The sequence below is a fragment of the Nerophis lumbriciformis genome, linkage group LG09 (genome assembly GCF_033978685.3).
Source record: "Nerophis lumbriciformis linkage group LG09, RoL_Nlum_v2.1, whole genome shotgun sequence".
Taxonomy (NCBI): domain Eukaryota; kingdom Metazoa; phylum Chordata; class Actinopteri; order Syngnathiformes; family Syngnathidae; genus Nerophis; species Nerophis lumbriciformis.
Genome location: NC_084556.2, coordinates 47,535,202 through 47,557,500, shown reverse-complemented (window position 1 = coordinate 47,557,500; position 22,299 = coordinate 47,535,202). Strand labels below are relative to the sequence as shown.

Genomic DNA, 22,299 nt, shown 5'->3' with positions numbered 1-22,299 from the left:
TACGGCAGTCACGCACCCCGTCTCAAAATACAAAAGCAGTCAAAGAGAAGCAACCAACATTTTGCAGTCATGTTGTTATAATAGAATATACATTCAATCACAGCCAACACTAGCTATCCAAATTGCTATTATTAGCCAACAACACCTGAAGCTAATGCGCGTGCATATCTTACGCATGTACTTAATTACGTAGAAGCCATGAGAGGGCGGGATATACGGTGTAAAAAACACTGGATAGTTGGCGCCCTCTAGGCATCTGTGTAAATATTGCAAACAGTCCCTTTAATTATTCTATCTATTTCCATCCATTTTCTACTGCTTTTCCCTCTCGGGATCACGTGGAGATCTGGAGCCTATTCCCAGCCAATGCATTTATTTTTTACTTAATCATCAATTGTTATCTTTTATTTCAGAGCTGGGCAAATATTTTGACTCGGGGAGCCACATTAAAAGAAAAAATGTGTATGTGTGTATAAATTATATATACACATTTAGCTGTAGAAATCTGCTGTACAGTGTGTGTGTTTGGGTCCCTTTTTTTTCCAGGAACACTAATACCAAAAGTCACAATGTCCGAAAGAAATCTAAAAAAAAGTAATGGCAAACCACCTCAAAAAAACGGAATGGAATTTTACAGTTTTTTACTGAATGGGAAACCCAAAATGTACATTAAAATAAAGAAAGTGGGATTTACAATCTTAACTACGAACAATAAAACACTGAGTATTAACTACATATGAACATCGGTCTTCTTTTACTTCTCAGACCAGCTCCTCGATAGACATCAATCAAGCAAAACACAACAAAAATGTAACAAACAGCAAAATATGAATGCCAAGGGTAATAAACACCTACAATATGATATATAATCACTTTTATGCTGAAATTTGTTGTAAAAATTTGCTTCCGCATCTTTTTCTGACAAATGCGTTTTGGGCTGGCTGCTCTGAAAACAAACCCCGCCCACTCCGCTTTGGCCATGTCTGAGCTGCTGGGACGTAGATTACCGTAATAACTCCTATAACACTCAAAAGCGCAGATTTCAACCACTGAAATACTCTGGTTTCCGCCCCCTGCACAGCACTGAAACAGCACTAGTAAAAATCACAAACAATCTCCTCCTGGCAGCTGATTCTGGTCTTCTCACTATCCTAATCCTCTTAGATCTCACTGCAGCCTTTGACACCATTTCACACACTGTCCTCCTCCATAGATTGCACAGTATTGACATCACAAGCACACCCCTTCACTGGTTTAGATCATATCTCTCCGACCGCACTCAGTTTGTTCAACTCCGTTCATTCAAATCTTCTCCGTCTCCCGTTTCCTCTGGTGTCCCCCAGGGCTCTGTTCTTGGTCCCCTGCTTTTTATCATTTACATTCTTCCCCTTGGCAATATTTTCCGTAAATTTAAAGTACATTTTCACTGTTATGCGGATGACACCCAGCTCTACATCTCAACCAAACCAACTGCCTCTCTTCCTCCTTCCTCCCTTACAGACTGCCTCAGTGAACTCAAGCAGTGGTTCTCATCCAATTTCCTTCAACTCAATAATAATAAAACCGAAATCTTACTTGTAGGTACAAAATCCATTCTCGCCAAAACCAACAGCTTGTCCGTTACTCTCGGCAATTCCTCTGTCTCACCCTCCTCCCAAGTCAAGAGTCTGGGTGTCATCCTTGACAGCACACTCTCCTTTCAAGCCCACATAAACAACATTACCCGGTCTGCTTATTTTCATCTACGAAACATTAATCGTCTTCGCCCATCCCTTACCCCTCATACTGCTGCCATACTAGTCCATAGCCTGGTCACCTCTCACCTGGACTACTGCAACTCTCTCCTGTTTGGTCTCCCTCACAAGTCACTTCACAAACTTCAGCTTCCAGAACTCTGCAGCCCGGATAATCACCAGAACCCCTTCAATCCAGCACATCACCCCTGTTCTGCAGCAACTCCACAGGCTACCCATCAAACATCGTATCCACTTTAAAATAATTCTCCTCACTTTCAAAGCCATCCATAACCTCTCTCCGTCATATCTCTCTGACCTGCTCCATGTCGCCACACCCTCACGTTCCCTAAGATCTTTTTCATCCATCCATCTCACTGTCCCCTTATTTAAACTGTCCACCTTGGGTGCCCGAGCTTTCAGCCGCTCTGCCCCACATCTTTGGAACTCTTTACCACCAGACCTTCGTAACTTAGACTCAATATCCCTCTTCAAATCAAAGCACACCTATTCCTGACTGCTTATTCAATGTAATCATCTTATCTTCTCTATCTTTGTTGTTGTTGTTTTTATCCAATTTGATTTTATTGTTTTGATTTTGTACAGTGTCCTTGAGTGCCCAGAAAGGCGCCTTATAAGTAAAATGTATTATTATTATTAATATTTTCTATAGTTCAAGACTTACGGTAATTTAAAAAACAGCACTGCACATCATAATGGCGGCTAGTTTTGATGCTAAAGTTCTAAAAAAAATTATGTAGAATGTCCGACGGGCCGGATTGAAAATCTTAATGGGCCGCGGGCCATATTTTGCCCAAGTCCGTTTTATTTTATATTGTGATGAAAATTACTTATTTACTTTAAACTACATCAATGATTAATTTAATGTAAGAATTGCTTTTACACTTTTCCTGCGCTTGTGTTCTTACTGTACTTTTGGTGACTTTTTTTCTTTGGTGTTAGGATTAAGGGACTAAGTCAGGGGTCGGCAAACCCGCGGCTCTAGAGTCGCATGCGGCTCTTTAGCGCCGACCTAGTGGCACTCTGGAGCTTTTTAAAAAATGTATGAAAAATGGAAAAAGATGAGGAAAAAAAAAAATGTTTTGTTTTAATATGGTTTCTGTAGGAGGACAAACATGACACAAACCTCCCTAATTGTTATAAAGCACACTGTCAGCTTCACTGATTCGAGTATTTGGCGAGCGCCGTTTTGTCCTACTAATTTTGGCGGCCGTTGAACTCACCTTAGTTTGTTTACATGTATAACTTTCTCCGACGTTCTAGGACGTGTTTTATGCCACTTCTTTTTCGGTCTCATTTTGTCCACCAAACTTTTAAGGTTGTGCATGAATGCACAAAGGTGAGTTTTGTTGATGTTATTGACTTGTGTGGAGTGCTAATCGGACATATTTGGTCACTGCAAGCTAATCGATGCTAACATGCTATTTAGGCTAGCTATATGTACATATTGCATCATTATGCCTCATTTGTAGGTATATTTGAGGTCATTTAGTTTCCTTTAAGTCCTCTTAATTCAATTTATATCTCATGACACACTATCTGTATGTAATATGGCTTTTAATTTTTTGCGGCTCCAGACAGATTTGTTTTTGTATTTTTGGTCCAATATGGCTCTTTCAACATTTTGGGTTGCCGACCCCTGGACTAAGTGAATAAATGAATGAACGTGAATAAAATCAAAATAATTTGACAAGGTGTGTCAAGGACACTGTTGGTCTTTTAAGTGCAACAACACCCACCCACACTCCCCCGACACTCGTACCCAGTCCCCCGTCCCCAATCAATCCACATCATTGACCATGTGCACCCACCACTTCCTGCACCAGGCTGATGAGCTCCATGAGGCGGCGCCGCAGTTTGGCCACCTCCTCCTTCACCTTGGTGACATGCTGCTCGTAGATCTCCACCAGAGGCTTGAAGGTGTGGCCTCCGTGCTGCACGCGGGGCAGAGGAGGACACGTGAGGACAGAGGACAGGGTGAATGGACTGCACCTATGGAGGAGGTGGTTACCATGCCTCCCCAGAGGGCGCACTGGTGGCAGATGCATTTCTTACAGGTCCAACAGAAGACACTCAGCTTCTCATGGTGATTCTCACACCTGCGCAGGGAACAGATGCATTTATCAAGAGGAAAGGCGTTCTTTGAAGGAGTTTAGTTTAGGGATGTCCCGATCCAGGTTTTTGCACTTCTGATTCGATACCGATATTGTTTTTGCATTTCCGATCCGATACCGATACTGACCGATACTGACCTATTTAGCCTACTTAAGTTGTCAGAATTATGTTGAAAAGGGTTTTAGTACTCTTGATAACAACTAGCCAGCTGAATTAGGGGAGTTTGAATAATACACAATGGTTGGTAACAAGAAACGGACCTGTTTATTCAAGGATAAACACAAAATAGACAAAATTATACATGACAAACAGAAATGGCATCAATGAACTAGGGCTGGGAGATATGGCCTTTTTTTAATATTGCGATATTTTAAGGCCATATTGCGATACACAATATATATCTTGATATTTTGCCTTGGCATTGAATGAACACTTGATGCATATAATCACAGCAGTATGATGATTCTATGTGTTTTGATTGATTGATTGAGACTTTTACTAGTAGGTTGCACAGTGAAGTACATATTCCGTACAATTGACCACTAAATGGTAACACCCGAATAAGTTTTTCAACTTGTTTAAGTCGGGGTCCACTTAAATTGATTCATGATACAGATATATACTATCAGATATATACTATCACCATAATACAGTCATCACACAAGATAATCACATTGAATTACTTACCGGTACATTATTTATAATCCAGGGTGTGGAGGGGGGCGCCGGATGTAAGTGTCAAAAAGACAGCCAAAAGAGTTTGATATGAGAATAAATCTAAAGTTAAAATATAGTGTAGAAATGCACCCATTTGCAGGAAATGTAGTCTTGATTTTCAAAATTTTCTTTCAAGGCTTGCATGTCTACATTAAAACATTCTTCTTCATACTGCATTAATATATGCTACTTTTAAACTTTCATGCAGAGAAGGAAATCACAACTAAAAAAATCACTAATTTTTTCATACGGTGTTGATGTGGGAATTTTTGCCTCGGCATTTTGATGGTGTGGACCTGTGGCACCGAATGGAGATAAGCGTCTCGACAGACGTTACAATATTTGAACAATGATGACGAAAACTGTTTTCTCTGTCGTGTCCGTGTGTCGAAAATTGTTATGCGCTTATTTTTTTAATTTGATTTTGTGCGTGGCATAGATTTGCTATGCGCAGAGGAGGCTTAAACAGTGCGCAATTGCACAGGTGAGCACCTTAGAGGGAGCGTTGCTCGCACGGCTGCGCTAGCATCACAGCTAACGTTAGCCATGCTGCTACCTCTCTGCTCGGGGAGGACGTATACGTATGTGACGTATGTCGTGACAGTATGTGACGTGTGTAAGAAGGTGCACTTGCTGTCTGTGAGAGGGAGACACAGGAAAGAGTGAGAAGAGCCTGTCGTGTAATGCCAGCAGCTAAAAGCAACTGCGTGAGAATTCACAGACCTGTGGATGTGTTGAAGGTGTGCTGGAAAATGCGGAACGGAAATTACGAGCAGCAGAAAAGTGGAATGTATTATTTAAATCGGTGCGTTGGAAAACACGGACCGGAGTTTTTTTTTTAAACTGGATCTGGATCTGCATTTTCCCATGCCTTGCCGATACGCAATTTTTGGCAAATATCGGCAGCCGATCCGATCCAAATATCGGATTGGGACATCCCTAGTTTAGTTGTGAATGTATGTCACGAAGAAGACGAGGCTCACTTGTCTTTGTCGTTGTCCTCGTGCTTGGTGAGGCTACAGAGCTGCAGCGTGTCCAGCTGCTGAGTGACCTCCTCGGCCCAGCGGCAGTTCACCAGCTCCCTCAGCTGCAACGGAGCTCTGCACGTGCACACCAATCACACGCTTTTTTTAAAAGCACATCTCCAACAGCGACGTGCCATTTTCTCACAGCTCACCGACAGTGGGGACACTGCGCTCGCTGCTCCGTCAGCCAGCGCTGTCAAAACGAGAAGAGACGAGGGGATGAACGAAGCGTGCGAGTCGTGCGGCGGACAGAGAAGGCGCTTACGCGTATGCAGCTGAAGCAGCAGAGCTTGGAGCAGTGCGGGCAGAGGCGGGCGTCCCTCAGCTTCTCCATGCAGATGAAGCAGCGGAACACCTCGGCGATGCTCTGCACGCACAACACGGAAAGCACCGCCGTATTAAAAAGGCAAAAACGGGACGACGGAGTTGTCTGAGTGACACATACTTCGACACTTTGCTCGTCCATCTCTGCCACTTTTGAGTCAGTTATCTACGACGAAAGTGAAGAAGTGATCATAGGTACTCTAGGGGGAAGAAAAAGGAAAGACGATTAGTTTAGAGCATTTAACTTGTACATCCAATTCGAAATACCAGCTCTTAGTACAGTTACCCTCTAGATCAGGGCTAGACAACTGGTGGAAAGGGGCAAAATTCAGCCCCAGAGTTCATTATAGAACTTAGGAGACAAACATTTTTGCAGTAATTTCCTAAAATCACCAGTGCTCCTGTTCTATAGAGCAGGGTTCTGCAACCTTTACAATAAAGAGACATTTTGCCGCATCTTCCACTACAGAGAAACAGTACAGAGCCGCAAAACGTAACACAGCTTATAAACGTTTAAAAGTTTTCATCTCTTTTCTTGTTCCACAGGAAAACCAATCTTTTCATATAAAATTAAACTCTTCTCCCTTTTTGCAAGTATTTGTGGTCAGCTCACCCAAGAGGTCGCACACTCATGAAGCAGAACTGAACACACGCTTCCAGTCTTTTACTTGCGCCTCAAAACCTCAGCCTGTGCACATTCACAGCCTCACAGACAGTCGGAGATGATACAACTCTTGAAAAATGCAAACTTTTCTCACGCCGACGTTACAAAAAATCTGAGGGAGCCACAACAAGGAGGCAGAAGAGCCGCGGGTTGCGGAGCCCTGGTAGAGGCGCGGCCACTGCTGCTGCCCACTGCTCTCCTCACCTCCCAGGGGTTGAACAAGGGGATGGGTCAAATTTCACCACATCTAGTGTGTGTGTGACAATCATTGGTACTTTAACTAGAGGAACGTGCAAACACAGAGGCAGAGTCTTGTGTTATCTTAACTTTGCTAGCCAACAATACTATGGGGTCCAAATTTGTGATTTACATAACTCAGGCGTTCCTCAAGGCACCCTCTTAAGTCCTTTCCTTTTGGGGAGTTAGACTTTTTTTTTTTGTAATGTCATTCATGCGACTAAAGTGTTGCCAGAGCTTGTTTACTTCAGATGTGGTCAGTAGTCATTTGTTGGAACTTCTTTAGCTATACTAGTGGTGTTCCTCAAGGTTCCATTTTAGGTCCTCTCTTTTTGCATCATTTGGGCTATTCAACTGGTGACCTGTGAGTTCAGTTCAGGAAACCTGTGAGAGACTGACACTTTTGCAGAAAGTCCTTAAAAACAGCAGAACGCTCCTGTCACTGACAAAATAAGACAACTATTAAAGATATACTGTTGAGGACGCTGGTTTTACAGAATATACAAAATAGGACTAATGGTGAAGGGAGAAGTCTAGTCTAGTGTTTTTCAACCTTTTTTGAGCCAAGGCGCATTTTGCACACCATCCATCCATCTTCTTCCGCTTATCCGAGGTCGGGTCGCGGGGGCAGCAGCCTAAGCAGGGAAGCCCAGACTTCCCTCTTCCCAGCAACTTCGTCCAGCTCCTCCCGGGGGATCCCGAGGCGTTCACAGGCCAGCCGGGAGACATAGTCTTCCCAACGTGTCCTGGGTCTTCCCCGTGGCCTCCTACCGGTCGGACGTGCCCTAAACACCTCCCTAAGGAGGCGCTCGGGTGGCATCCTGACCAGATGGCCGAACCACCTCATCTGGCTCCTCTCCATGTGGAGGAGCAGCGGCTTTACTTTGAGCTCCCCCCGGATGACAGAGCTTCTCACCCTATCTCTAAGGGAGAGCCCCGCCACCCGGCGGAGGAAACTCATTTCGGCCGCTTGTACCCGTGATCTTGTCCTTTCGGTCATAACCCAAAGCTCATGACCATAGGTGAGGATGGGAACGTAGATCGACCGGTAAATTGAGAGCTTTGCCTTCCGGCTCACACCATCAGCAGAAATCATTAAAACGTTAATCTCAGTAGACAATAAAAAGTAATTGTCACAATTGTTGGATATGAATTTAAAGCATAACCAAGCATGCATCAATAGAGCTCTTGTCTGGAAGTAGGTGTACGGTCACATCACGCTCTGACTTATTTTGAGTTTTTTTAGTGTTTTCCCGTGTGTAGTGTTTTAGTTCTTGTCTTGCGCTAAAATTTTGGTGGCTTTTCCTGTTTTGTTGGCATTTTCCTGTTGCAGTTTCATGTTTTCCTTTGAGCGCTATTCCTCGCACCTGCTTCGTTTTAGCAATCAAGAATATTTAAGTTGTTATCTTTATTTGTGTGGACATTGTTGATTGTCATGTCATGTTCAGATGTACTTTGTGGACGCCGTCTGCTCCACACGCTTAATGTAAGTCTTTGCTGTCGTCCAGCATTCTGTTTTTGTTTACTTTGTAGCCAGTTCAGTTTTAGTTTCGTTCTGCACAGCCATCCCTAAGCTTTAATGCCTTTTCTTAGGGGCACTCACCTTTTGTTTATTTTTGGTTTAAGCATTAGATACCCTTTTACCTTCACCCTGCCTCCCGCTGTCGCCCGCATATCGCGTTCACAACAAACCATCGTCGTCGACGTGTTCCTGACATCTACAAAGCAATTATCTACCGGCTGCCACCTACTGATATGGAAGCGAATAACATGGTTACTCTGCCGAGCTCTAGACAGCAGCGACACTCAACAACGGCACATTATTTGCGGATTATAATTACTGGTTTGCAAAAAATATTTTTAACCCAAATAGGTGAAACTGCATCATCTCCCACGGCACACCAGACTGTATCTCACGGCACACTAGTTGAAAAACACTGGTCTAGTCCCCCAGGACAGGGGTTAGTGCGCGTGCCTCACAATACGAAGGTCCTGAGTTCGATCCTGGGCTCTGGATCTTTCTGTGTGGAGTATGCATGTTCCCCTCGCTGACTGCGTGGGTTCCCTCCGGGTACTCCGGCTTCCTCCCACCTCCAAAAACATGCACCTGGGGATAGGTTGATTGGCAACACTAAATTGGCCCTAGTGTGTGAATGTGAGTGTGAATGTTGTCTGTCTATCTGTGTTGGCCCTGCGATGAGATGGCGACTTGTCCTACCGCCCAAATGCAGCTGAGATAGGCTACAGCACGCCCCCGCGACCCCAAAAAGGGACAAGCGGTAGAAAATGGATGGCTGGATAGATAGTCCCCCAGTCCTTAGCTTTCTGGAAATGTGGCCCCCAAAATAATTTAGTTGAATAGCCCTGCCATAGATGCCTCTCACCTGGGATAGTCTCCAGCTCACCTGTGACCCTAATAAGGGAAAAAAAAATACTTTATTATAATAATACTTTATTGCTCGAGCGGTCATTTTGACTTAAGACAGAATAATGCACACATAAATAAAACAAGAATTGTCAACATAGGCAGATAGTAAATATACACCCAGAATAAATATAAATTAAAAAAACAAAAAGGAAGTTGGTTTATGAAAGGTGAACTTTTCATGTGTCCTGTAGCATCTTTAATTTAGCTATGTAGTCAACCACACAGCCCCAAACAGAATAAAACTTCCCAGGTGCCCCCCTAAGATTGAACTTTATTTTCTCCAGATCTAAATACATCATAAGGTCTTTAAGCCATAAGGAGGCTTTGGGGCAGACTGGTGACTTCCACTCCAGCAAAATTCTCCTACGTGCTAATAAGGATGCAAAGGCGATACTATCCTTAAATTTTCTCCTTATTTGGGGATCTGATACCGTCCCAAAAATAGCCATTTCTGCACATGGTGTCAGATTTAAATCCAATGCCTTAGCAAGGTGTTTGAAAATAGTTGTCCAATAATCCAGCAAATGGGGACAAGACCAAAACATGTGCGTCATGTTTGCAGGTGACATGTAACATCTGTTACAAGTATCCGAGATATTGGGGTATATTTTGGAGGGTTTGGAATTAGTAAAATAAATACGATGGACAACCTTAAATTGTATGAAATTAAGCCTTGAACAGGATGTACTGTTATTAATTTGGGTTAAGGCAGAATCCCAATCTCCATCATCTATAGACAGAGGTGGGTAGTATCGCGCTACATTTACTCCGTTACATCTACTTGAGTAACTTTTGGGATAAATTGTACTTCTAAGAGTAGTTTTAATGCAACATACTTTTACTTTTACTTGAGTATATTTACAGAGAAGAAACGCTACTTTTACTCCGCTACTTTTATCTACATTCAGCTCGCTACTAATTTTTATCGATCTGTTAATGCACGCTTTGTTTGTTTTGGTCTGTCAGACAGACCTTCATAGTGCCTGCGTTTCAACAAATACAGTCACTGGTGACGTTCACTCCGTTCCACCAATCAGATGCAGTCACTGGTGACGTTGGACCAATCAAACAGAGCCAGGCGGTCACATGACCTGACTTAAACAAGTTGAAAAACTTATTGGGGTGTTACCATTTAGTGGTCAATTGTACGGAATATATACTGTACTGTGCAATCTACTAATAAAAGTTTCAATCAATCAAACAATCAAAAGTGTGAAGGAAAAAAGACCCTTTTTTATTTCAACCGTACATCCCGTCAAAAGCCTAAAGACTGACTGTACAGTTCCTGTCTTCACAATAAAAGTGCCGCTCCATCGCGCCTGCGCTTTCAAAATAAGAGTCTCCGAAAGCCAGCGCAAACAAGCTAGCAAGCTACGGAATTTGCCGCCAATGTATTTCTTGTAAAGTGTATAAAAACGAATATGGAAGCTGGACAAATAAGATGCCAAAAACCAACCACTTTCATGTGGTATTAGACAGAAAGGAGGAACTTTTTTTCTCCTCCATTTGAAAACGTGGACGCTATCAGCACTACTGTCTGATTACAATCAATGCAAGTCATCAGAATCAGGTAATACACCAACTTATATTCTTGTCTTCATGAAAGAAAGGAATATATATGTTAAACATGCATGTATATTCATTAAAACACCTTTAACATGTAAACAAAAACGGCAAAATAAATAAATATAAATGATATACTGTATATATATATATATGTGTATATATATATATATATATATATATATATATATATATATGTGTGTGTGTGTGTGTGTATATATATATATATATATATATATATATATATGTATGTGTGGGAAAAAAAATCACAAGACTATTTCATCTCTACAGGCCTGTTTCATGAGGGGGGGTACCCTCAATCGTCAGGAGATTTAAATCTCCTGACGATTGAGGGTACCCCCCCTCATGAAACAGGCCTGTAGAGATGAAATAGTCTTGTGATTTTTTTCCCCACACATACATATATTGCGCTCTACTACGGTATCGAGCACTATTTTTTGGATAACCTTATTAAGACATATATATATATATATATATATATATATATATATATATGATATGTGTGTGTATGTTACTCATCGGTTACTCAGTACTTGAGTAGTTTTTTCACAACATACTTTTTACTTTTACTCAAGTAAATATTTGGGTGACTACTCCTTACTTTTACTTGAGTAATAAATCTCTAAAGTAACAGTACTCTTACTTGAGTATAATTTCTGGCTACTCTACCCACCTCTGTCTATAGATCTGCCAAGCTCTTCTTCCCAATTCCCTCTGATTTTATCAAGAGACGTTTTACCAAACTGGGATATTAAGATGTAGATTTTGGAGATTAGGCCTTTCTGATATGTGGGAATATCTAAAATTGAGTCAAGTAGCGAATTAGGTGGAGTATTAGGGAAAGAGAGACTATTTAATTTAACAAAATTGCGAACCTGAAAGTATCGAAATAGGTGAGATTTTGGTAGGTCAAATTTTTCACACAGTTCACTGAAACTAGCGAAGACATCACAAAACAAGAATTGTAATGTTTAAAAAGTCTCATGCAGTAAAGAAGCAGCCACATTATAGAACATTGTGTTATCTTTGTCAATGTTGTGACATATTAAATAACGTCTCATTAGCAGCAACATATTAAATTAAAGCTGCAAGCAGCATTGGTCGGGCCCGCGTATTTGGCAGGTGCTAGTCCTAAGTGTCCCAATACTTTTGTCTACTTTTAGTCTGAAGTGTCCCAAGACTTTTGTCTAGTGTACCTACCTTGTCTGCATTGTGTGGGCACGTTGGTGCTTCCTGCTTTTAAGCAGCCATCTTAAAAAAACAGCAGCGCAGCAGCATCAGCGCAGCGGGTCTTTGAAGGGTCATAAAATCAAAACCGGAGCAGGTATTAAAACGCTGTTCTGTTATTTTATACACAAGGGTTTAATCTCTCTCCTGTGTTAGTTTGAAGCCGAAACGACAAACGCGCTCAGAGGAGATAGTTTTTGAAGGAAGGTGACCGGTTTTTACAAAAAATTTGTTTTGAAGGGGGAATAGCAAACTTCCTGTTGATTTTTGCTGGGGGTTGTCAATTTATGAAATGTAGGTCTAAGTGAGACCTACATAGAGGTTTCATGTCTCTCCGACCTTCCCAGGGAGAGTTACAGGCAGTTTTGTCAGTTTTTTCATCCGAGGAGCAGTTTTTTGTGCGTTTCATTAAAAAATTGCGCTAGAGCACAATTTTGAGATTTGGGGTTAGGTTTTTTTATTAGATCACAATTTTTGCCAGTCCTGATGTGTGTGTTCAGTTCGGTGAGTTTTGAAGCATGTTAAGGGGGTCAAATTACAGCTCAAAGAGGCAAAAGTGACTGTTTTTAGTACTTTTTTGTCTTGAAGGGGGAATTGCCAACTTCCTGTTGATTTTAGCCCGACAATGTACTATTATGAAATCTAGATCTGAGTCAGACCTACATAGAGGTTTTTGTTTCATGTCTCTCCGACCTTCCTAGTGGGAGTTATAGGTAGTCTAGTTTTTTTTTCCCTAGGGGGCGCTAGAGCGCAATTTTGAGTTTTGGGGTTCGGTTTTTTTATTAAAAGGCAATTTTCGCAGGTCCTGATGTGTGGGTCAAATATGGTGAGTTTTGAAGCATGTTAAGTGGGTCAAATTACAGCTCAAAGAGGCGGTCGGTATAATAATAATAAAGAATTAAAGCTGCAAGCAGCATTGGTCGGGCCCGCGTATTTGGCAGGTGCTAGTCCTAAGTGTCCCAATACTTTTGTCTACTTTTAGTCTGAAGTGTCCCAAGACTTTTGTCTAGTGTACCTACCTTGTCTGCATTGTGTGGGCACGTTGGTGCTTCCTGCTTTAGAGCAGCCATCTTAAAAAAACAGCACCGCAGCAGCATCAGTGCAGCGGGTCTTTGAAGGGTCATAAAATCAAAACCGGAGCACTTAATTAAAAAGCGCTTCTGTTGTTGTATTCACAAGGGTTCAATGTCTCTCCTGTGTTATTTTGAAGGCGAAACGACAAACGCGCTCAGAGGAGTTCGTTTTTGAAGGAAGGTGACAGGTTTTGACAAAAAATTAGTATTGAAGGGGGAATAGCAAACTTCCTGTTGATTTTTGCTGGGGGTAGTCAATTTATGAAATGTAGGTCTAAGTGAGACCTACGGAGAGGTTTTTGTTTCATGTCTCTCCGACCTTCCCAGTGGGAGTTACAGGCAGTTTTGTAATGTTTTTCTTCCGAGGAGCAGTTTATTATCAGTTTTATTCAAAAATTGCTGTAGAGGGCAATTTTTACATTTGGGGTTAGGTTTCTTTATTAGATCGCAATTTTAGCCAGTCCTGATGTGTGCGTTGAGTTCGGTGAGTTTTGAAGCATGTTAAGGGGGTCAAATTACAGCTCAAAGAGGCAAAAGTGACTGTTTTTAGTACTTTTTGTCTTGAAGGGGGAATTGCCAACTTCCTGTTGATTTTAGCCCGAGAATATACTATTATGAAATCTAGATCTGAGTCAGACCTACATAGAGGTTTTTGTTTCATGTCTCTCCGACCTTCCTAGTGGGAGTTACAGGCAGTCTAGTTTTTTTTCTTCCTAGGGGGCGCTAGAGCGCAATTTTGAGTTTTGGGGTTCGTTTTTTTTATTAAAAGGCAATTTTCGCAGGTCCTGATGTGTGGGTCAAATATGGTGAGTTTTGAAGCATGTTAAGTGGGTCAAATTAGTGCTCAAAGAGGCGGCGGAAGAATAATAAAGAATAAAACCTTACAAATTCAATAGGTCCTTATGTCCCATTGCATAAGGACTCCCACAGGGAGTCCTTTTGCAATGGGCCATGCGGGCCCTAATAACGTCTCATTAGCAGCAATATATTAAATAACGTCTCATTAGCAGCAATACTGTGGCCGGTAAGATGCTAAATGTGTACGGCCCCAATAGAAGGTCCAGCATTATCAGCCCACACGCCAATATGAACATTAAATGTAGTATTTAAATGATAAATGAATATAGAGTGTAACATGAGAGGTCGTTTTTAATCAATTATGTATTGACCAAGCGAGAGGCCAGATAGCTTAGTGGCTATTTAGCGTGTGTCGCCCACCTACCAAACTCGTCTTTCGTACGTCCCGCCTGATGCTACGACCTCCAAACGAGACCTACATCTTTCGTTGCTTTTTTTCTTTCTCCACAAAAGCCAAGGCGTCGTCTCGGGTGTTAAGGGTTGACGGGGAAACGTTTAAAAGATGAAAGCGGGCGGCTGGGGAAGAAGACCCTGCTCATTGAAGACGCAGTGCAACGAGGGTTCATGTCCCCTAGCGATGGCCAATCACAGCGCGGCATTTTCTTCTCTTAGCTGTAATTACGTGCGCCGCGCAGCGTCAACGGACTCTACCGCCACCCTGCGGTAGTAACGGGCACAGCCTGTAGATGGCGTCGCTAATGGTTTGAATTCCATCCATCCATCCATTCATTTTACTACCGCTTGTTCCTTCCGGGGTGGCGGGGCTGTATTCGGGCGGAAGGCGGGGTTTGAATTCATCTAATGTATTTTCACGTTTGGTATAATTTGTAATCTATTCATTTCATACTTGCCAACCCTCCCGAATTTTCCGGGAGACTCCCGAAATTCAGCGCCTCTCCCGAAAACCTCCCGGGACAAATATTCTCCCGAAAATCTCCCGATTTTCAGCCGTGCGGACCTGAGTGAGGACTGCCTTTTTTCACGACGGGAGGACAACAGGGTGACAAGAAATAAATCATCCAGCCTAGAGATAAATTGTATTATTATATTTATCTTACCTAAAAATAAATATATTTATTAATTAAAAAAAAAAAAAACTAAATAAAATGTTACTATATTTTGCTAAAAACATCAACATTTATTGTATTTTTATTTTTATTTTTTCTGACTCCTTATTACATCCAGCCATAGAATTATACATTAAAATAAACCTATTTGAAATAATTCATTTTAAATTATCATAATAATTCATTTAAAATGACCATATTTAATTATTAAAATAATTGCTTGTTTACCAACAACTTTAGCATTTTATTCATTATATTTTGAAGCTCTCAGAAACCAAGTTATGTTATATTCCTTAATATTTATTTATGCAAGTTTGAAGTATCAATTATCTAAACACAGTTTTGTTTGCATATTTTCAGGATATATATATATATATATATATATATATATATATGAAATTCTTGACTTGGTGAATTCTAGTTGTCAATAGACTCCTCCCCTCTTAACCACGCCCCCAACCACGCCCTGACCCACCCCCGACCACGCCCCCACCTCCCACCTCCCGAAATCGGAGGTCTCAAGGTTGGCAAGTATGATTTATTTGGAGCTAATTTCGACACATTATCTCACTTTACACTCTGCACAACTGGCAATCACCAAATATGAAAGTACTATGATTACAATTTTTGAATTTTTTTACATTTTTATATATTTATATTAAATTTACATACACACACATATATGTATGTATATATACATATATGTGTATAGATTACAAATATATATATACACAGTATATATCAGTGACGTGCAGTCACTAGAGGCAGGTGAGGCCCTGCCTCACCTGCCATCATGGAAAGAAAAAAAATTTAAAAAGAAAAAAAATTAATTAAATTGTTATATGTATCCAGTGATTATACTATAAAGTTATTTTCCATTTAACTTCACCAGTTTTAGATTATTTTTATTCAAAATCGCTGAATTTTCACATTTGCCGTTCAAATACTGAGAAGAGACAGTGCGGTGATCAGCAGCCAGTTGAGGCACGTCACTCAGTGCCTCAACATGGATTCCGGACTCGGCTAACTGCTGGCCTGCTGTGCAGTGAGACTGTATTGCTATATGAATTATATTATACATTTCCATAGTTTAGTTAGCTGAGGTATATAATGTACAGTGTATTTTGTCAACAACTGTATGTGTGTAACGTATTTCTTGTGCTGAGCGATCATAAAACGACACACTGGCTGAGGCTCCAGTAATCCCGCCTCCTGCACCCCCGCCGTAGAATTGTTATATCAACAAAAGCCCACACTTAAACTTTCCACGTGCAAGATTGAATCTATCTAAAAAAGTTATTTCATAAGAAGCCAAAAAGTGCAAAAACAATAATGTTCGTGTTGGAGGAGTTGTGAATGACTGCAGGGCCACAACATTAGGTACACCTGCAGACTGCAGGTGTATCTAATTCACAAAATATATATATATATATATATATATATATATATATATATATATATATATATATATATATATATATATATATATATATATATATATATTGTAGTAGTTTTTTATTATTATTTATATATATATAGCAGTGGCTGAGTGGTTAGAGTCTCCTCCTGAGATCGGTAGGTCGTGAGTTCAAACCCCGGCCGAGTCATACCAAAGTCTATAAAAATGGGACCCGTTACCTCCCTGCTTAGAACTCAGCATCAAGGGTTGGAATTGGGGGTTAAATCACCAAAAATGATTCCCGGGCGGGGTACCACTGCTGCCCACTGCTCCCCTCACCTCCCAGGGGGTGATCAAGGGTGATGGGTCAAATGCAGAGAATAATTTTGCCATACCTGGTGTGTGTGTGACAATCATTGGTACTTTAACTTTAACTTATTTATATATATATATATATATATATATATATATATATATATATATATATATATATATATATATATATATATATATATATATATATATATATATATATATATGAATATATACACATTCTTTCTTTTATATGATTGTCACACACACACACTAGGTGAGGGGAGCAGTGAGCAGCAGCAGTGGCCACGCCCGGGAATCATTTTTGGTGATTTAACCCCCAATTCCAACCCTTGATGCTGAGTGCCAAAGCAGGGAGGTAATGGTCCCATTTTTATATCCATCCATCTTCTTCCGCTTATCCGAGGTCGGGTCGCGGGGGCAGCAGCCTAAGCAGAGAAGCCCAGACTTTCCTCTCCCCAGCCACTTCGTCCAGACCCTCCCGGGGGATCCCGAGGCGTTCCCAGGCCAGCCGGGAGAGATAGTCTTCCCAACGTGTCCTGGGTCTTCCCCGTGGCCTCCTACCGGTCGGACGTGCCTGAAACACCTCCCTCGGGAGGCGTTCGGGTGGCATCCTGACCAGATGCCTGAACCATGTGGAGGAGCAGCGGCCTTACTTTGAGCTCCTCCCGGATGACGGAGCTTCTCACCCTATCTCTAAGGGAGAGCCCTATATATGTATATTAGACATACTATGATTATTAATTATTTGTCTTTTACTCCAAAAGTTATCCCTCACACAGTGTATTAATATTCAATGATATAATACAGGTTTAATATATATATATATATATATATATATATATATATATATTTTTTTTTTTTATTTTTTTTTTAATTTTTTACACATACAATGATTATTAATTCTTCGTCTTTTACTCAAAAAGTTATCCCTCACACATAGTTTATTATTATTTGATAATATATTACAGTTTTAACATTGTTCCAATGTTAAAACTGTATATAACATACATCCATAAACGTGGACGCATGTGGAAAAGTGCAATATATTTATCTGTATAGTAATCTATTTATTTATTTATATATATTTATATATATTTATTTATTTTATATGTATATTTATATATATTTATTTATTTATATATGCACCTTATTGCTTTTTTATCCTGCACTACCATGACCTTATGTAACGAAATTTCATTGTTATCTGTGCTGTAAAGTTCAAATTTGAACGACAATAAAAAGGAAGTCTAAGTTCCTTGTTGAATTTATATTTATATGTTCATATTTGTACATTATATATATGTACTATATTACATATATGTATATTATTATATTTATAAATTATATATTTTTATATTAAAAAAATATATATTACTGTTTTATTATTATTCCTTGTTGAATAATAATGACAATTAAAACAATTGACTTTGCCATTCCCTCAATCTACGTCACTATTGTTCTGCAAGATTGTATGTGAACTCTTTTTTTTATTACTTTATTGTATTATACTTTATTTCTCACAATTATACAATATATTGTCATTTAACATTGTCCCTTTTTAAATTAATAAAAAAAATAATTACAGTGACTGTCATATATTAAAAAAATAAATAAATAAAATAAAAATAAATACAGATATATATTTTTTTAAATAGTGGTACAAAAAAATAAAACTAAAAACACTCCCATCTCTATACTCTTATGCATAAATATACAGGTATGTATATTTTTATGTCATGTTCACATTCATTGTTACTAAAAATGCAAATATAATAATAAAAAAAAACATTACTAATACAGTAATGCACTGTAAATGATCTGCTCTACCACATGCGTTTTTAAAGGTATATTTACATGTCATTTCTGTTTCTTTGGTCTATTGGCACGGTTTGAGCAAACTTAAACATTGTTTTAATTAAGCACAGCTATTAACATTTCAAGATTCATACATGGGTATGCAAACAGCCATAGGACATTTTATTAGGTACACATGCAACCGTGCAAACGCCGTGCAAGCAGTTTTGGTCGACACTGCAAAAAAATGCTAACCTATTAAGTATATATTATGATACAGTACGATATAATATAAAGTCATATTAGTGTGTTTGTGGCTCAGACTGCGCTGCAAACCTATTTTTTCCCACAGGTGAGACGGAGTGTGTGTGTGCGTTTGGCCTTGTTGTTTTATGCAAACAGTCTGCGTCTGGATAGGGCGCATGGAGGCGTATGCAAATCAGCCTCGCAGGTATACTGCACAGGTGCGTTCCTCCACTTTGGAAAATGACAAAGTAGCAGTGGTTGGATTTCCCAAACTTTTCTTGGACATTTCTCGCAGAAACACCAGGTGGATCCTGAGGTGAGTCACGGCAATTCAAATATATATGTAATTAGAATTAAAATATACATGTATGTAATTAGAATTTAAATATATATGCATGTATGTGCTCTGCTGCCGGGCTCATTACCATTAAAACAAGATGTTTTTTTCCTGGCTGGCGTTTTTGGTGGCAAACTCAGCAGTTTTTATGGTTGCAGATAGAAAAGATGAGCGCAGACTCTTTGGAGCAGTCGGACGCTCAGCAAGAGCAGCAAGGTGAGGATGTTAAAGCTCTCCAAGATATTTTTTTCGACATCTGTCGCGTAACGTCAATTTTTATTTATTCAAATAGTCATGGAATAATTAGCATGATTTTAATATCTTCAATCTGGGATTCATGTGACTTACATTTTACACAGACTCAAGAAAAACATCCTCACATTTATGTGGGCCTAATAAATAAGACTGAAGCTGACTTTTACCCTGATTGCACTGAGTATTATAACACAAATACTACAGTATCATACATTGCACTGACTATTATAACACAAATACTACAGTATCATATATTGCACTGACTTTTATAACACAAATACTACAGTATCATATATTACACTGACTATTATAACACAAATACTACAGTATCATACATTACACTGACTATTATAACACAAATACTACAGCATCATATATTGCATTGACTATTATAACACAAATACTACAGTATCATATATTACACTGACTATTATAACACAAATACTACAGTATCAAATATTGCACTGAGTATTATAACACAAATACTACAGTATCAAATATTACACTGACTATTATAACACAAATACCACAGTATCATATATTACACTGACTATTATAACACAAATACTACAGTATCATATATTACACTGACTATTATAACACAAATACTACAGTATCAAATATTGCACTGAGTATTATAACACAAATACTACAGTATCAAATATTACACTGACTATTATAACACAAATACCACAGTATCATATATTACACTGACTATTATAACACAAATACTACAGTATCATATATTACACTGACTATTATAACACAAATACTACAGTATCATACATTACACTGACTATTATAACACAAATACTACAGTATCAAATATTACACCGACTATTATAACACAAATACTACAGTATCAAATATTGCACTGAGTATTATAACACAAATACTACAGTATCATATATTACACTGACTATTATAACATAAATACTACAGTATCATATTACACTGACTATTATAACACAAATACTACAGTATCAAATATTACACCGACTATTATAACACAAATAATACAGTATCAAATATTGCACTGAGTATTATAACACAAATACTACAGTATCATATATTACACTGACTATTATAACATAAATACTACAGTATCATATATTACACTGACTATTATAACACAAATACTACAGTATGAAATATTACACCGACTAATATAACACAAATACTACAGTATCAAATATTGCACTGAGTATTATAACACAAATACTACAGTATCATATATTACACTGACTATTATAACATAAATACTACAGTATCATATATTACACTGACTATTATAACACAAATACTACAGTATCAAATATTGCACTGCGTATTATGACAAAAATACTACAATATAATATATTGCACTGAGTATTATAACAAAAATGCTACAGTATCATATATTGCACTGAGTATTACAACAAAATACTACAGTATCAGATATTGCACTGATTATTATACCAGAATACTACACTATCATGTATTGCACTGAGTATTATAACAAAATACTACAGTATCATACAGTATATTGCACTGAGTATTATAACAAAAATACTACAGTATCATATAATGCACTGAGTATTATAAGAAAAATACTACAATATCATATATTGCACTGATTATACCAAAATACTACAGTATCATGTATTGCACTGAGTATATTGTAATAAAAATACTACAGTATCATATATTGCACAGAGCATTGTAACAAAAAGACTACACTATCATATATTGCACTGAGTATTATAACAAAAATACTACAGTATGTGTATAGTAAACAAAAATACTACAGTATCATATATTGCACTGCATACTATAACAAAAATACTACAGTATCATATATTGCACTGAGTATTATAACAAAATACTACAGTATCATATATTGCACTGAGTATTATACCAAAATACTACAGTATCATACAGTATATTGCACTGAGTATAATAACAAAAATACTACAGCATCACATATTGCACTGTGTATAGCAAACACAAATACTACAGTATCATATATTGCACTACATACTATAACAAAAATACTACAATATCATATATTGCACTGAGTATTATAACAACAATACTACAGTATCTAATATTGCACAGTGTATAGTAAACAAAAATACTACAGTATCATATACTGCACTGTGTACAATAACAAACAATATAGTATCCTATATTGCACTGTGTATATTGTAACGGAAAATACTACAGTATCACGTATTGCACAATGTATAGTAAACAAAAGTACTACAGTCTCATATATTGCACTGTGTATCGTAACAAAAATACTACAGTATCATATATTGCAGTGTGTATTATAACAAAAATACTACAGTAGTGTATATATATAATTACAAAAATACTACAGTATCATATATTGCTCTGTGTTTATCGTTTTAGTAATAAAAACGATTAGTAACAAAAATACTACAGTATCATATATTGCACTGTGTTTAGTAGCAAAAATACTACAGTATCATATTTTATAGTGTATATTATAACAAAAAAATACTGTCACACATTTAAGTGTGCCAAAAAAATGGTCTTGAAGGACTGCTGATTGGTCGAGCGCATATCTTTTTTATTGGGCATTTATGAAGTGCCCAATGCGTATTGTAGCATATATATATATATATATATATATATATATATATATATATATATATATATATATATATATATATATATATATATATATATATATATATATATATATATATATATATATCCATCCATCCATTTTCTACCGCTTATTCCCTTTGGGGTCGCGGGGGGCGCTGGAGCCTATCTCAGCTACAATCGGGCGGAAGGCGGGGTACACCCTGGACAAGTCGCCACCTCATCGCAGGGCCAAAATATATATAT

At 38.5% G+C, this 22,299-nt stretch overlaps 2 protein-coding genes across 4 annotated transcripts in view; one reads left to right on the top strand and one right to left on the bottom strand.

Annotated features, from left to right (window-relative positions):
• trim37 (tripartite motif containing 37) overlaps positions 1-14,563 on the bottom strand; it is a 39,188-nt gene extending 24,625 nt beyond the window's left edge. For all 3 annotated transcript variants that reach the window (XM_061963041.2, XM_061963043.2, XM_061963044.2), the window contains exons 1-8: positions 14,371-14,563; positions 9,221-9,249; positions 6,057-6,135; positions 5,877-5,978; positions 5,764-5,804; positions 5,570-5,686; positions 3,766-3,853; positions 3,566-3,688 (exon numbers count right to left, since the gene is read on the bottom strand). In XM_061963041.2, the coding sequence (XP_061819025.1) occupies positions 3,566-3,688; positions 3,766-3,853; positions 5,570-5,686; positions 5,764-5,804; positions 5,877-5,978; positions 6,057-6,077 (492 nt within the window). In that variant the 5' untranslated portion in view covers positions 6,078-6,135; positions 9,221-9,249; positions 14,371-14,563. The remainder of the gene's footprint in view (positions 1-3,565; positions 3,689-3,765; positions 3,854-5,569; positions 5,687-5,763; positions 5,805-5,876; positions 5,979-6,056; positions 6,136-9,220; positions 9,250-14,370) is intronic.
• A 4,784-nt stretch (positions 14,564-19,347) lies between these two features.
• The window catches only part of pou2f3 (POU class 2 homeobox 3), a 54,421-nt gene continuing 51,469 nt past the window's right edge, over positions 19,348-22,299 (top strand). Inside the window, exon 1 of the mRNA XM_061963045.1 lies at positions 19,348-19,401. Within this exon, the coding sequence (XP_061819029.1) occupies positions 19,353-19,401 (49 nt within the window). The 5' untranslated portion in view covers positions 19,348-19,352. The remainder of the gene's footprint in view (positions 19,402-22,299) is intronic.